At 34.2% G+C, this 17,485-nt stretch overlaps 1 protein-coding gene across 8 annotated transcripts in view; it reads left to right on the top strand.

Moving 5' to 3' along the window:
- Nucleotides 1–17,485, top strand: part of PPARG (peroxisome proliferator activated receptor gamma) — a 154,047-nt gene that overhangs the window by 50,672 nt on the left and 85,890 nt on the right. Inside the window, exon 1 of one of the 8 annotated variants that reach the window (XM_066351150.1) lies at nucleotides 15,157–15,251. The exons of the other annotated variants lie outside the window; for them this stretch is intronic. Within the exon in view, the coding sequence (XP_066207247.1) occupies nucleotides 15,170–15,251 (82 nt within the window). The 5' untranslated portion in view covers nucleotides 15,157–15,169. Of the gene's footprint in view, nucleotides 1–15,156; nucleotides 15,252–17,485 lie in introns of those variants that run through there. 8 annotated transcript variants of the gene reach the window in all.

The following is a 17,485-nucleotide window of genomic DNA, read 5'->3' as shown; positions in this document are numbered from 1 at the left end:
TTAATAAATTACTCAGAAATTTAAATCTTATCTTTACAGTTTAAGATCTTTATTTGCTCTAAGTTTATTTTTAAATGTTTTCACCTTATTTTATATAGTTCCAAATTTTAGTATTATTTATGACTGTGGACATAAATGGTAGGAACTGTCATCAGACTAGCCTAATCCAGATCCATCAGATTAATGGGCCCATCGTATTACAAATTACTGTTTACTTTCGTTCAAGGTAGGTTAATCCATTTACTTGTAGTTTCAGATTGATATAAAGGGTTTATTGTTAGGAATTTGATATTGAGATTCTCTTTTAGAGAATCCTCCGAATTTGTTAGCTGCTATTTTTAATACTCAAGTTTGCACAGTGTCTTTATTTTATTAAAGTAACTTTTTAGAATCTAAGAGTATAGCTACTATTGAAAAAGATGCAGAAAAATTAGAAAGCAAAAAATAATCACTCATAATCCCATCACCCCAAAATAACTAACATTACCACTATAGCATAGGTCCTTCAACTCTCTTCCACATATATATTTTTCAATGTTTATTTAATGAAGCTCTTACATTATAATTTAAAGAAAATGTTTTTAGTGTTCTGGTGGCAGTAGGAAAATAATATCTGACATTTGCACAGAGCTTTAAACTGTGTCTTTTTTTAATTTAATATATTTAATCCTAATAATATCTCTAAGTCAAGACAGATATTACTTCCCTTTTTACATCTAGGGAAATAGAAATCCAGAAATGCAATGACTTTATCTAAGGACATTGGTATGTATTAGAGCCTTTATTAGAAACCTGTGCTCCTTTACAGTCCAAGACTCTTGTCTGTACAAGTCAAAGTAGTAATAATATTGGAACTTTTTAGTACCAAAAATGGAATCAGTTCTCTGAACTAATTTTGAGAAACCAACTCTTCAACTAGGAAAAGAAAGTAAAGAAGAGGAATATTTTATTTGAATAATGGTCTTTAACTTTTTTATAGGGGCATATGCAAAGGATGTTAACCACCTTTCTTAGTACCTCTTCTGAAAGTAAAACAAGGGGGCTGAGCTTCTTGTGGACGTTTAACTATGGGGTAGGGCACTTCCCTAAAGCCTTTGAAAAGACAGTATAGTATACCATCTGTTTGAAATTGACAATCAAGTCTTGAACACCTAATGTTGTACTAAGAAGAATAAATGAAGTAAAAGGCATGCAATCTCATGTTTTCAAAGCATTTAACAATATATCTGGAGAAGTGAAACGAATCTATAGAAAATAACTGAGGTGTAAATTATGTGGAATTGAGTCTACGTACAGTGAGTTCTTAGGGGTAAAAACTAATGAATTGACATTCAAAGACCATTTACTTTGCACAAATCAAGAAAAAGATATCATTAAGTGTTACAGCATAAATAAGATCAGGACGCCAGAAACAAGTCTTGGTGGATGACAGAAAATTTACTGTATACCACAGACACATAGGAGTACATAGATATATCCTTTTCAATAGAACTTAAGTTACTTGTTAGGAAATAATGAATAATGAGGTAGGTGAGTGGGTGGGTATGTGGGCAGATTATAGCAATAATATTATTAACCAATGCAGAGGTTAGACGTGATTCTGATTAGGAACAGAGTTTGTAATAGATGAGTCCTTAATACTTAAAATTCATTGAATGGAAGAGCTAAAAGAAAATGTTAGAATTCATTGAATCTACTCTCCTTTCCTTATCTCCACTTTTAAAATGGGTAATTAAGACCAGTGTGACTTGCTTCAGTACATAAACAGAGTTAGTGGCAGAACTGAAGGTTGAACCCTGGTATCTTTCCAATTATACCATTCTACCTCTTGATTCTTAAATTTAACTAAAACATCTTTTTCTTCTTCCTCATTCCAACTATGTGAATGCCAGGTCTTAAATCTTAAATTAAATGTTTGGATTGTAATCATTGTTCAGTCAGTGGTAAAATAAAAGGATTTAGAAAATGAATCTGTTTTATGTCTCAATCTCATTTCAGTGGATGTCTTATTTATAAAATAACCAAAGGCTCAGTGAGATTAACAATCTACTACTTAGAATAAATGTTTTGCAGCCATGGCAGTGAATAACCTATTTTTTAGACACAGCTCTATCACTAACAGGTTATATAATTTTACACAAGTCATGTCACTTCTTTTTACTTTATTTATAAAATGAGAAGGTTAGAACTTCTTTATAGTCTAGTTCAGTTATTTTATATAGCTATATCTTAGTATTACTTGAATAAAGCACAGAGTTTTAAGGAAAAAATTTCTTATGACTCTCAGTGTCCACAAAATTCTTATTATAATGTAACGTAAATATATATAAATATATACAAAACTAGCTATAAGCTTTTTATGATTATAGCTCTTATATACAACCAAAACAAATTACAAAACCCTTAATATTCAAATTAACAATTCAAAATAGAAATAACTGCAGTAACACAATTGAGGTTCTATACCCTGTGCTACTCAATGCCGTATATACCATTAAATTCTCCCTCAAAACTTTTCTTTTGTTGAACTCTTCTGTGAAACAGTCCTTCCTACAGTGTTACTGGCTCTCATTTAGTTTTTGCATAACTCAAATAAATGATTTACATATTAAATGTCTACCTTTGTCCTTCTATCATTAATGCTGGACAAGTAAAGTAGTGACACTGGGCACCAATGAAATCATGAATACAAACTGTGGCACTGAACCTGCCTGTTAGTATTCAGTAACAAAATCATCTAGATATTCAGATAGTCTAAAATATAAAATTTGTAATTTTTATATCATTAAAATGAAAGAAAATTGAAAACATAGAATTTAAAACCTTTTATCAAAAATTGGAAACAATTTAAATGTCCCTCTACTGACTGAATAGATAAAATACGATATAATCATACACAGCGTAGCCTAGATTATTCAGCAATAAAAAGGAACTTACTCCTAGCGTGCGGAGGACCCGGGTTCGATTCCCGGCCAGGGCACACAGGAGAAGCGCCCATTTGCTTCTCCACCCCTCCGCTGCGCCTTCCTCTCTCTCTCTTCCCCTCCTGCAGCCAAGGCTCCATTGGAGCAAAGATGGCCCGGGCGCTGGGGATGGCTCTGTGGCCTCTGCCTCAGGCGCTAGAGTGGCTCTGGTCGCAACATGGCGACGCCCAGGATGGGCAGAGCATCGCCCCCTGGTGGGCAGAGCGTAGCTCCATGGTGGGCATGCCGGGTGGATCCCGGTCGGGCGCATGAGGGAGTCTGTCTGACTGTCTCTCCCTGTTTCCAGCTTCAGAAAAATGCAAAAAAAAAAGGAACTTACTGATACATGCTATGATACGGATTAACCTCAAAAACATTATAAGTTAAAAAAGCCCAGATCAAGAAACCATATATTGTATGCTTCCATTTATATGAAATGTCCAGTAAAAGCAAATTAGTGGTTGCCTGGGACTGGGGGTAGGAACTGGAATTGAACGTAAATCAGCATGAGAGATATTATTGAGTGACAAAAATGTTCTAAAACTGATATATAGTGATGGTTGTAAAACTCAGTAAATTTACTAAAATTCGTTGAATTGTATATTTTAAAATAACTTTATGATATATAAAATATACCTCAATAAGGTTGTAAAAAGCTTTCTATATGGCTTTTTGTCTAGGACTTCCTAAGAATGTATAACTATAGATACCCTTTCACATAATAAGGAGACCCAGTTGAAAATGCTGTTTTAGTGGAACTAGAGAGAGTGTCCAATAATTAGGATATCATGGATTTTAGCTTTGACTTTGTCATTAATTCTATATTATCTTGGGCAAGGGCTCCAGCAAGTTACTTACCCTCTTTGTGCCTTGATTTCCCTATCTATAAATGAAGGGGAGGGGTAGATTAAAATGTTCTCTATGGCTTCCTACAGATATGGCAATCTCCTCTTCACATTTCTGTGAATACCAATACCCTCTCTTAATGCCCCATTATCTCCCACTCCAAATACTCTTTTCAAAGCCCCTTTTAATCAATTGGATATTGCTTGTCTCAACTCGTGACCACTAAAACTTTCTGACCTTAATGCATAGGTACACAGTTCCCAAAATGTTTATTTGAAAGTTACATACTAGACTGAATGCCATATCATTCATTAATCTCCCAAAGGCTATGTTCTCATCCTCTGTAACTCTCTTATGGAAGCTCTCCCATAGATAACAATACACTTCCCCTCCAGGCAGTACATGAAAGAAACAATGGAGGATACAATGGAATCTTATAAAATTACACAGAATGAGAATCTGGCCCATTGTTTTCTCCTGCTGCCTAAGGAAGAAGTTGTTCTCTTTGGATCCCCATAAAGATTTTGGCTTGTCCACCTCCTCAGATTCCCAAGTAACAATTAGGCAATCTGGCATTCTTCCCACATCTCATTTCATTGTGTAGGATACTTGTCAACTTGCCCAGAATGACTTTAGGCATTTTGAGCTGTTCATCTGACTGTGTGCAATAGATAAATAAAAACATAAGTAGAAGGAGGACTTACTTAAGCCTCTACTTTATTTTTATTGGGGGGCACAGATTTTAGAATTGAAAAAGTTCTTATCTATCTTCATGTTTTAGTCTTCCCCTATTCCCTTTGTGTTCAATAAGATGGTTCTGAGTGTTTGAAATAAAAGTTTATTAAAATGGAATCTTTGTGAATACAAAAACATTACATTTTATTCCTAGAGCTTATTTACCTGAAGAAAAGCACCTCTTGGACTGTAAAGAAATTAGGTGGTTGGAATGTGGTTTAATTAGTCTATAAGCCTGTCAGGAATCTTAGACTTTCTTCCTAAAGCTATGCTGACACACAACCTAACCTTGGAAGAATCAGTTAAGTTTGTATTCTACTTATCCCCTATGATTTAGGAATATCCACTCCTAAAAATTGAAAATTCCTGTTAATAGAAATTGTTAGATAAGCATTAATTATATTATTAGGAGTTGACAGGTGGCATTGTAGGTGTAATAAAAAGAAAAAGGATTTGATTCTTGAAGAACCAGGAGATGGGTGTCCTGGTTATAACTGTCATAGGATCAAGGATAACAGAAAAAAGTGAAATTGAAATAAAATTCCCTAAAAATAATTGAAAAAGAGAGAAACTTAGGTATGTAAGTATTTTATGATATAAACATTCAATAAAAGAAGCAAATACATTTAATCAAGAAAGTTTGGTGTTGAAGATACCTACCTCTTTAATAACAGAACAAATTAACATTTATTCTTCATTCATAGTAGTAAATATATTTCAGGATATACACATAGCTTTAGTTCCCAAAGGAAAGTTCTACCTTATAGAAAAATGATAGCTAGTAAATGTTGAAAGAGTGGTAGAATTAGAAAACTATTTCATAAAATCAAAGTATTGATTCAGGAAAAGATTATTAAGTATGTTAAAATCTTTAGATGAATAATTGGTTAAATTAAACATCCTTAAAGTAATAGCACACAGATTACTTTCAACTTGCAAGGAGAAAAAAATAACTCTGCAATAAAGAGATCAGACTATCATCATTCTAAATTAGTAATAGACCCTAGCATCACTAATGGTCAGGCACATACTGTGTCTCTGAAGTGATGGAATAAGAATTATAGAACATCAGTAATTTGTTACATTCAAGTCAAAAATATAACAAACAAAATAGAAACAGACTCACAAATAGAGAGCAGACTGACAGCTGTCAGAGGGAAGGGAAGATTTGGGGGCTGGATGAGAAAGGTGAAAGAATTAAGCAAAAAGAACAACTGATAGACATAAACAACACACAGTATTGTAATTACCAGAGGGAAAAGGAGTGAAGGGAGTCAGAAGAGGATATAGGGGGGTATATGGTGATGGAAGGAGACTTGACTTGGGCTGGTGAATACACAATACAATATACAAGTGAAACCTATGTAATTTTATTAACCAGTGTTACCCAAATAAATTGAATAAAAAAGTAAAAAATAAAAATAGGTAGTTCCTGGAAAAAAATGTTTAACTTCAATCCATAAATTCTTAGATATAATATCCAGTTTATAGGAAACAGGGATAGAGGAGCAAGCTAAATGATGCCACAAGAAAGCAGTGAGGCAAATCCAGAGGGTGAGACATTCTACATAACAACTGGCCTAATCTCTTCAATTAGTCAGTGGCCTTAAAAGTAAGGGAAGCCACGGGTGTAGGAGGATGGCTGTGATAGATTTTAAAAGACATAAGAGACATATAACCAAATGCATTTCATCATTCTGGATTAGATTCAGGTTTGGAACAAACCAGCTACAAAGAACATTTTGGGTCAGCTAAGGAAATTTGAATATGCACTGCATATTGTTTGAAATGAAAATTTACAAAAATGGAAAGATGGAAATTATTGACCAGGTTACCACCAGTAACTACCATTATTTCATTTTTATTAAAAATCCAAATACTATATGTATATGCATGTATGTATATTCTTATGTGTATGTATATACTTCTCATACATCTGCCCAGAAAAAGATTCAGTTAGATAAAAACTGAATTTATTGTTAATAATCTCTGAATATAGAAATATAATGATTTTATTTTTACCAGTCTATATATTTTTAATTTCCAACAATTCATGTGGATTGGTTCTATAATAACAGAAGGTTATGTTTTTTAAAACCCTCTCATATAGAAAAGTAGCAGTGTATTCTGTCCATTAAGGAAAATAAAAATGTCCTTTGAGGATAAGAACTACAAACACTAGAAAACACTGGTGATGGTTTTCACTATAAAATTTTGTCAATATGGTATAAAGAGTCAAACACACGTTTTAATTCAAACTGTCACATACAAGCATTTTTACTTTGAGCATGTCAGTTTATCCCTCAAAGCCTGTTTTCTCGTCCAGAAGAATAATTATGAGAATTAAAGCTGATTTAAATAAATTAGTGCCTGGAACAGAGTAGGATCTCAAAATTATAATATTATGAATTCTTATCAACAAATTTTAAATCTTAAATGTCACAGCTTAATAAAATAATAAAAAGAGCAGTCATCAACTAACACCTGTTGCTCTTAAATATGTTTCATGAAAAAATGGTATACAAGTAGAATATGAAATCTTCAAAACAAGTATGAATTTTAAAAGTTTTATTTTTTCATATAATAGTGCCTTTCATTCTGTCTCCCAATTAGCAGCTGGGTATGAAAAGGAAATAGTAACCTAGGATTAGAATATGAATAAGAATACAATATATATAATTTCCATTACATTCTAAATAAATTAATTGCAGGCATACTATTAAATATCTCAACATCGGAACCCAAAAGCATAGTTGTTAGTAGAAGTAGACCTATCTTAATCATGATGGCAATAGAGATTTGATAGGAAATGAAGTATAACTTTATGGCCAAACCATTACCAGGTTTCACAGTGAGTCCCTATTCAATAGTTGCAATTATTTTTTTTGCTTTGCAAAAACTTTAGTCTCATTGTGAATTTCAAATGAGATAGAAACACTGTACAGCTAGCTCTAAGATACTTTTTAAAAATCAGCATATTAGGTCCTGGCCGGTTGGCTCAGTGGTAGAGCATTGGCCTCACATGCAGGAGTCCCAGGTTTGATTCCCAGCCAGGGCACACAGGAGAAGTGCCCATCTGCTTCTCCACCCCTCCCCCCTCCTTCCTCTCTGTCTCTCTCTTCCCCTCCCGCAGCCAAGGCTCCATTGGAGCAAAGTTGGCCCGGGCGCTGAGGATGGCTCCATGGCCTCAGCCTCAGGCACTAGAATGGCCCTGGTTGCAACAGAGCATCGCCCCCTGGTGGGCATGCCGGGTGGATCCCAGTCTGGAGCATGCAGGAGTCTGTCTGACCTGCCTCCCCGTTTCCAACTTCAGAAAAATACAAAAAAAAAAAAAAAAAAAAAATCAGCATATTATTACCTCAGTGTAAATTCACATCACAATTTTATTATTTTCGTGAGAGCAAGGAACCATAGCAATAGAAAAAACAGCTGTACCAGAACTCCAGAATGCTAGGATGACTCATGAAGAATCTATGAATGAGGCAAAAGGACATTTGTCAGCAAAATGAGTTTCTGAATTAATTGTTCAGACATTACCAAATTTTAAATACTAAGTTGTTATTGATTACCAGGTTTGTAGAAAGTACTGTCTCTAAACTCTGTGATGACTCTGTCATTCTCATGAGTGATTCATTCACATTAAGTGAATCATATCTATTTACAAATACTTTCATGCTGAGACTTCTGACATGATTATTGGCATTAAGAATAATTGATCAGAACAATGTATTTGAACATTTTATTGCACCATTTTAATGAGACAGAACACAATTTGGAGCTTTGGACTGGGAATGAAGAAACCTGATTTCTATCTAGCTCAAAGTCTGCTACTAATTATCTGGATAATACCTTGAGCAGGTTATTTAATTTCTCTGAAACCCATTTTCCTTATCTGAAAAATTAAGAGTTTGAATGTGTTCATCTCCCTGGTATTAAGTTTTGTGAGTCTGTGATCTCCGTGCAAAACTGGTAAATTGCTTATTTTACATAAACTAAACCTGCATATAACTCTGTGGCTCTGAGCTTGCTTTAGGATCTTTATGAATTCTTAGTGTGGTTCACCGGTGATAGAACATGTTACCTAGGGAATCTACATACAGCTGATCTTGGAAAATTAATTGATAAAATCTGAACAGTTAAGAAGATACCTGTTTTAGAGGATTAGGATTTCCCACAACATAAATATGGGCCAGTTGATAATATAGCCCATGGTATTTTATTTTGCTAGAAACCAAATTACTGGAGAGTTTCAGATATTGCATGCAAAGACAAGTTAACATAGTTTAGGCGGGACATCTTTGGTCCAAAAGTATGATAATTTGAAAAGTGTTTAGTTGATCCCTAGAAAGTGGTTAGACAGGTTAGGCTCTTTTTTCAGGTATTGCAGGCATGTTAACTTTTAAAGGTGGGGGGGAAAGGAAGTTTTCAGTTGTTTTTTCTTTTTTCAGACTTTTAATTTGCAGTTGGGCTTTATTTTTTCATATAATAGTGCCTTTCATTCTGTCTCCCAATTAGCAACTGGATATGAAAAGGAAATAGTAACCTAGGATTAGAATATGAATAAGAATACAATATACATAATTTCCATTACATTCTAAATAAATTAATTGCAGACATACTATTAAATATCTCAACATCGGAACCCAAAAGCATCTTAAGAATTATTCTGTTTTGCAGAAAAGCCTTCTTCTCATCCTAAAGATGAGAAATGTGAATACAAAGAGTTGACACAACAAATCTGTGGCTGAACCCAGATAGGAACCTAAAATTAGACTTTCTGGTTCCAGTGTCAATGTGCTTTTTCATATATCATGCTGCTTTAGTGTCTAGAAGACCTTTTTAAATATCAAATATACATCTACTAGAGCTATTGGCTGCAAGTTAACACTTCACTGAGTTATTTTTTTATCAAAGTGGTATATTAGTTTAAAATATTAATCTTGTATAGACAATATGTTACTTCTTGAAAATCTGAACCAAATGACAGTTTTTGATCAAAGAGGGTTGGATTTTGCCTTTTAACACATTTATGCTAGAGTTTGAAAATTTTGAAATTCAGTTCTTCAAAAATTTTCTGAAAATTCCCATCACTTTTTGACAAGCTCCCAGCACATCAGTATCTGCAGCAGTGACTAACTGTGCACCACATGATAACATGTACCCTCAGGAGGTAGACGTGTGGAAAACCAGACTTTGGCGATGACCTTGAGCAGTAGGATAGAAATAACTCCAACGATACTACCATTCCAATAATGGAACATGAGGCATAAATGAGTTAAAAGAAAATGACGTGTATTCAAAGGCAGCCTTCCTTGGTCTCATTCTATGGGAATATTCGGCTTGCTGTGATGGTCATGATAGAATTCATGTCTAGAATACAGTATTATTTGTTCTTCTGAAAGGCATGTGTCCCACTGGAACATCATTTCTTCCATGTTTTGTCTCCTGTGACTATGAGGAAACCCTGAATTGATGTAACCACCAATAAAAGATGAAGTTCTGAGCCAACTTGAATTGCACTAGGAAAAAGCAGCAGTTCTGGGTAGGAGGAGAAATGAGCAGTAGATAGTCAGTCATTCTGGTTGTTAGCAATTACCTGGCTTCCTTTAAAGCACCATCAAGTAATTTAAGTCTTGCTGGAGCAAGAAGAAAATGGTGTTGTTGTCAGTCCATTAGGTCTCTAAAACTCCTCCATGAATGATACATGTGAGACGTATGTGGCAAGCAGCTGTTCTTTCATCATTGTCATCATCAACAAAAACAATAAACGTGTTTTTTGCCAACTAGGGACACTGTGCTAGACTCTGTGGATACAAAGAAGTATTAGATATTGTTCTCTCAAGGAGCTTCTCACCTTTTAGGAGCTAGTTTAAGTGTTCTTAGTGTTTATAACATGAAATACAACTTTTAAAATGGGGTTATAGCAAAAGAGAGGAATACTATACATACTATTTTTTTAAATTTTTATTCATTGATTTTAATGAGAGAGGAAGGAAAAGAAAGACAGAAACATCTATCTTTTCCTGTATGTGCCCTGACCAGGGATTGAACCAGCAACCTCTGTACTTCCAGACAATGCTCTAACCAACTGAGCTATCAGGCCAGGGTATATACATATTATTCTACACCAATACTAACATAGTTTATTTTACATAAAAGAAAAAGCAGTTTTAAAAATCTAAATTCGATGTAGAGAATTGCAAATTTGTTCTACAGCCAGAAAAAGCCAGACTTTAAGAGTAATATAACACAAGAAATATAATATTTAATATTTTCTTGGGGAATTTGATGTTATTCCAAACACTGAATAATACTCTAAAAACTTTATCCAGACATATACAATTTTATTAACTAGAGGTTTTTACACTTTCTTGTTTTGTTATGAATTGTTCACAGCTATTATTAATCTAGTTCAGTGATTTTTCAACCAGTGTGCCATAGGAATTTTTAAAACATGCAACACCTGACTAGTCAGGGGCACTGACCTCTTTTCCTCAATTGTCAAATAAATAAATGACAACGGAGAACAGAACAATAGTCCTCTGATGTGAATGAATCAAAGTTATACCTATGTTTTTGTCAGGTAGGCAAAAAATATTTTTTTGGTGTACCACAGAATTTTATTAATTAGTTCAAGTATGCCATGAGATGAAAAAGGTTGAAATGAAATTGCTGGTCTAGTTGTCTTTACCTAGATATACTAGAATTTTAGTAGTTTTTGATTGAGTAATATTCAGATTCTTGTGGCCAAAGACAGGTTCTATAAAGTAGTATTGAAGATTAAGTATTAAAGGGTAGCCTTCTCAAATACCAAACTATTCTTTGTTTTCAGCAATCGTAAACTGTGATAGAGTTAAATAAGCTTCTTGTCCTCTTACATAATCATTCCTAACTAGTCCGGTTTTTTTCTCTTGCTGAGGCTGTGTACTATACCCACAACCATATCCATACCAGTTTCTGAAGTCCAGGGGAAATAACCTTCTCAACCTCTACATTGCATAAAGCCCTACATCCCTCAATAAAAGAAGTTGAACTAGTGGCCCTGGCCGGTTGGCTCAGTGATAGAGGTCGGCCTGGCGTGCAGAAATCCCAGGTTCGATTCCCGGCCAGGGCACACAGGAGAAGCGCCCATCTGCTTCTCCACCCCTCCCCCTCTCCTTCCTCTCTGTCTCTCTCTTCCCCTCCTGCAGCGAGGCTCCATTGGAGCAAGGATGGCCCAGGTGCTGGGGATGGCTCCTTGGCCTCTGCCCGGGGCGCTGGAGTGGCTCTGGTCACGACAGAGCGACGCCTCCGGAGGGGCAGAGCATCGCCCCCTGGTGGGCGGAGCGTCGCCCCCTGGTGGGCGTGCCGGGTGGATCCCGGTCGGTCGGGAGCATGCGGGAGTCTGTCTGTCTCTCCCCGTTTCCAGCTTCAGAAAAGAAAAGAAAACAAAACAAAACAAAAAACCTCTCATCGTTTTCTGGGGATCATATATTGTCCATTGGTAGTAATAATTTTAATTAGGCAAATATGTTATTTCTGATACCAATGCATGCTAATTGGCCTTCAAAGTAAAGTAAGCTAAAAAATCACTTTTTTAAAGTATATTTGGATAATTTTGATTAATATAGTTAAATGTAAATTCATTGAGGATAGTAACCCTGGCTCATTAATTTATTTATCTGCAATGTCTAGAATAATACCTGGCATTTAGTAGGTATATATTTGAAGAATATTAGAGGAATGGATAGATGTATAGCTGTAAAATAAGATGTCTTTTTGGTATCTAAGGGTAAAACAGATGCATAATTAGATTCAAATGAGATAGGCTCAATTTATTTTGTCCATTTTAATGTTTATGTGAGCAAGTTATTGCTTAAGTAACTTAGTGCTATAGTGTGATAGTACAAAATACTATCACTAACATAAAATGTGATTAAACAATCCATGTTGTATAAGTATTATCAGTAACTTGGGATGCTTCTTACATTGCTTGATTTGTATGTGTTGTCAAAGGTTTAAATATTTATTTGAGCTTGCTATGTGGCAGGCTCTATGTTTATAAAAAATGTAATTTTTGTTTATTGACTATTTTTGAGCTACACAAGATAATAACACATCTTGTTTACCAGGCCAACATCTAGTTCAATGCCTGTCAATATGTTGTGATATAGTGTCAATAAATATTTGTTGAACAAATGTATGAAATACAATGACTAGGTTTTTGCTTTCAAGTGATATAGTCTAGGGGGAGAAGGGATGGCAATGTGGTGAGAGCTGTCTGAAAAAAAAAAAAAGAGAATAGAGTAGCAGTAGGTGAAGAGTTCAGTAGTTAGTCCCTGTGATGGTAATTGGAAAGAATGGATCTGTGTCGTGCTCAAATCATAAAAAAGACTGCTACAGAACTTGAAAACCAGGTAATACTGTACTGTCCTCAGAAACAAAACTAGAATCTTCAGATAGAATTTTGTGGCATGAATGAACTATGTTAGAATTGAGAAAATGTGGGAGTAAGAGGAAGAAGGGAAGTGAGAAACTCCCTAAACACTCTACCCTCACTCCCAGTATCCATAGGTATTGAAATTCCTGGAAAGAGTTAATATAATTTTTTCTTAATTCACCTAATACTCTATGCTCATGGTGCCTGATTTATTAGAAGAGGTGATTTAGACACTTCTAAGAGTAGAAGTTGTTGAAGGCCAATAGTACTGAAAATAAGAGGCCTAAAAACCTAGATTCTAGTTTCTGTCCTGTCACTACCTCACTGTTCAACCAGGAGAATTTACTTGTGATTTGGGGGCCTCATTTTTTCATCTTATTAACAGAGTGTTTGACTCTAAAAGAGTTTCTCTCACTTGAAAATGGTATCATTCTGTCACTTTTATCATTCTTATAATCTGATATAATTTTAAGAACATTTTAATAAATATGTTCATTTTTTTAAAAGTTGGAGAGACTTTGGAATCTGAGGGCAGGAATGAGGAATTGGGTGAGACCCTGCCACTTAATAGGAATAAGACAAACGCATCTTGGGACATTGAGTGGGAATATCTATAGGCAGCATGGGGCTTAAGTTTTTATTCTGTTAACAAGAAGAAATGTGCTCTTGACTTTAATCATTTATTTTCATCAATCATTAAGTCAACCAAGAATCTTAGATTTAATTACACTTTTAAATATTATGTCACTGTTTCTGTAATACAAGTAAATTTCCCAGCATTGAGAGGGAAGGAGAAACTCCTTTACTGAGAATTCAAATTGAATCCAGTTCTATACAACTATACAACTTGTTCTGTATAACTCTAATTACCTCAGTCATTTGGACCTTTAACTTGATTTACTTTACAAAGGTTTTTTGCTTAAAATAATGATGTAATTGGCCAACTGTCTATTTTATTCTGTGCTGTTGAGATCCACTGTTTTCCCACTAAGCCATTGTTCTATGATTGATGGGAAAACTTTTTCTAATCTCCTTTAAGGACAACTGGCTACTCAATGTAGATTAATCAGATATATATTTATTCCACTAGGAGAATATTGTGATAAATGTAATTCAGAGAATTATTGCCACCTGATATATCACCCTATGCAGGGCATCTTTTTAAGTACGCAAGTCACTGCAATTATATTAGGCCACTTATGTGACAAGAGGAGACCAGCTCCCACATGGAATTTTGGCACCGCTAGCGTTTCTCCTGGCCAAAAAGGGCAAAGGCCTTGAGCAAGAAGCCAGCTTTTTCCTGATTACAAAACTGACCACATTCCTTGCCAACCTATCAGTGTTAGTCTATTTTTTTTTTTCTGGTAATGCGTTATTCTTCTCAGAGTGAACTCCACTTTTCTCATTATGACATGGCATTTGTCATTTAACCATCAACTGACGCAACATTGCTGCATTGCTATTGAGGGATAAACTTAATACTTGAGTTTTTAAAAAAGAAAACCCTCATATAAAAAATCTAAACCTATCAGACCCTACCTTTATTTTTTCAACTGTTCAATTTTATAGAATTTAGGTAACAGTCAATATCATTATGGACTTTGTTAAATAGCAGAATAAATACCTTAGCATGTAACATTTAAGTAGAATGCTAACAGCAAATTTAAAAATATGAATACATGTTTGAATTCAAAATTTTCTTCAGATAATGTGTTTAGAGATTCAACCAAGGGTGGGTAGTGAGAAAAACCTTTGCCCAAGTAAGTTTATCTGGTGTTTCATAATCCAGAGATTAAAGTTTTCCATTTAAGAAGCAATTGAATATTGAATAATCTCTTTGCTCTGATAGTTCTAAATACTGTACAGCTCTCGCCCCTCATAAGATATTAAGCATGTGGGTCACTGGCGAGACAGTGTAGCAATGTTTTCCTTGTAATGTACCAAGTCTTGCCAAAGCAGTGAACAGAATTATGACACAACATTTTGTCACAGCTGGCTCTCTAACAGGAGAGTGCCAGCCAATTCAGGCCTGGTTCTTTGTGTGTTTATTCCCAACTCTCCCAAATATTTGGAAACTGATATCTTGACTCATTGGTGTGTTCACAAGTTCTACTACCACAAGTCTTTTTCTTTTAACGGACTTGTCTTTTGCAAGAAATAGACAAAATATCAGTGTGAATTACAGCAATTCCTATTCCATGCTGTTATGGGTGAAACTCTGGGAGATTCTCTTATTGACTCAGAAAGTGATTCCTTCGCTGATACACTGTCTGCAAGCACTTCACAAGGTAAAGTCCATTCCAGATACGGCTATTGGGGTTACTTTGGGCATTTATAAAAGGTTAAAATTGCTCTTATAGTTTGTTTTCTAAGTTATATTTGTTATTTATGTTATGTGTATAGTCCAGTATTTTAATGCTCAGTTTGCTGCTATTGTGTTCACTTTTTAAACATTTCAGGACTTTAAAAAAGAAACTTAAATTAATGCATCTTTTATCTTTGTACATGGCTTCCATTTTTAAAATTTTAAGCATTAAAGGTAGAATTATATTAAGAGACGTATTCATTTCTATTTCCTGGATTTATATATGTTTGCCAAAAATACGTAAGGTCCTTTTAGAATACCTGAGAAATAACATTTTTTCCCTTTTAGTCTTATATATTAGATAACTCTCACAGCAGTTTTTATTCCTCATATAGCATTTTTATTCCTCTTAAAGCTGTCTCAGCATGTTTTGAATTCCTAAAGGTCAAAATGATGTACATTGAAAAAAATTATGTACATTTTAATAATCTCCCAAAGAATTGTAAGCTTCCAGAATGTAGGATCAAGTTAAATACTTCTTTATATTTCTTAGGATACCTAGCATAGTACTAGGTATTCTAGTACTATGTTTGGGAGGACCTTGGAGAATGTTTTTTCTAAGCATCTCATTTTACATAAAGAAAATGAGGTCCCTAAATGCCAATTGCATGCTAAATAAATGACTAATTATTACTTTTATGCATAAATATATGATTAAAACAGATATCTCGTTTTTCAACATTTCTTTCTTGGCTGTTGCAAAATGTAAGTTCTTCCTTTCCTGTTTTTTTACCCTTTTATTTTCAATGACAGTTGACATTCAGTATTATATTATTTTCAGGTATACAGCATAGAGTTCTTCCTTTCTACAGCTCCTACTACTGGAGTTTCTTAGCACAGTTTCTTCTGTTTTGTATTTATTTCTATATTTCTATTTATTTTATTATTTTTTTCTCCTGGATGCTAAAAATAGATTTTGTTAACAAGTGGGATTCATTTTTTACAATACAAGTACTAAAATATTAAGATTAAATCACTTAATTCTTGAAATGATGCTTTATATTTTAACATTTTAATTTTTCTGAAAGTTTGAAGTTTAAACATATTAATTGCAAATTTTAAAAATATTATGCTTTTTAAAAATTAATTTAAAATATTTCCTGAAATACTATTCCATTTCATAATTATGATTTGATTCAGTGTATATTTCTATCATCTGAGCCTCTTAAAAAGAAATTTAGTTTCATTATATGATATAAAAATCTGTTATTCTGTTTTTCTGCAAGCCATAAAAATTACTGCTATCTTTCTCTAGTTATTGATTTAGCTGCCATCAGGGCAGAATGTCCTAAATATACTGTGAATAGTTTTTGTGTCAAATTGATAGTTTTGTCTGTTTGAAAAGAATATTTCCACAGTTCAGTGCAACAAGTATTTTAGGATAACTAGGGAGAAGTACTGTTTATGGTAAGGGATAGTTAATTGTGTAGAGTTAGTTTTCTTTCTGTACTAATCTCTTTATTTTTGTGCCTTGAATTTGCCCTGGATTTTTTTTTTTTTTTTTTTGAGTCTGAAATCCCTTCCAAGAGAATAACCCCATACTTTTTTTCCCTACAGAATAGAATGATAAGCAATTAAGAAATTATATATGGGGGGTAGGAGAAGATGGAGAAAGGTATAGAAGGGATAAATGGTGATGGATGGAGACTTGACTTGGGGAGGTGAACACAAAATGCAGTATACAAATGTGCTATGGAATTGAACACCTGAAACTTGTCTAATTTGGTTAATCAGTGTCACCCCAATAAATTCAATTAAGTAAATAAATGAATAGAAATTATATATTGTACCAATAATTTAACTTGTCTTTTATGGCCTCTGATTAGTACTTTTTATTTATATGTGTTTTTCTGTTAAATATATGGGCTCCTAAAGGTCAAAGACCTGTGGTTAACTTTTCTTGTATTTTATAGATAACCAGAAAATACTCTACCTTTGCCAAAAGACATACTTGAAAATAAATTGGAAACATGATCATCATTAGCTATTTGAGTCCAGCAGAGGGGAAACACTGTAGAGATGAGGTATTTGGCATAGATACAGTAATTAATTTAGGTGCTCCTTCTTCCTCATCACAGACAAGGTAGAATTGGGGGTTGTTACAAGTAGCTGGGTACTGCTATTGAAGAAAATGTGGCTAGTTGAGTGTGAATGATG

Source organism: Saccopteryx leptura, chromosome 10 (genome assembly GCF_036850995.1).
Source record: "Saccopteryx leptura isolate mSacLep1 chromosome 10, mSacLep1_pri_phased_curated, whole genome shotgun sequence".
Lineage (NCBI taxonomy): Eukaryota > Metazoa > Chordata > Mammalia > Chiroptera > Emballonuridae > Saccopteryx > Saccopteryx leptura.
The sequence above is the reverse complement of the archived record's forward strand: the minus strand, read 5'-3'. Positions and strand labels throughout refer to the sequence as shown.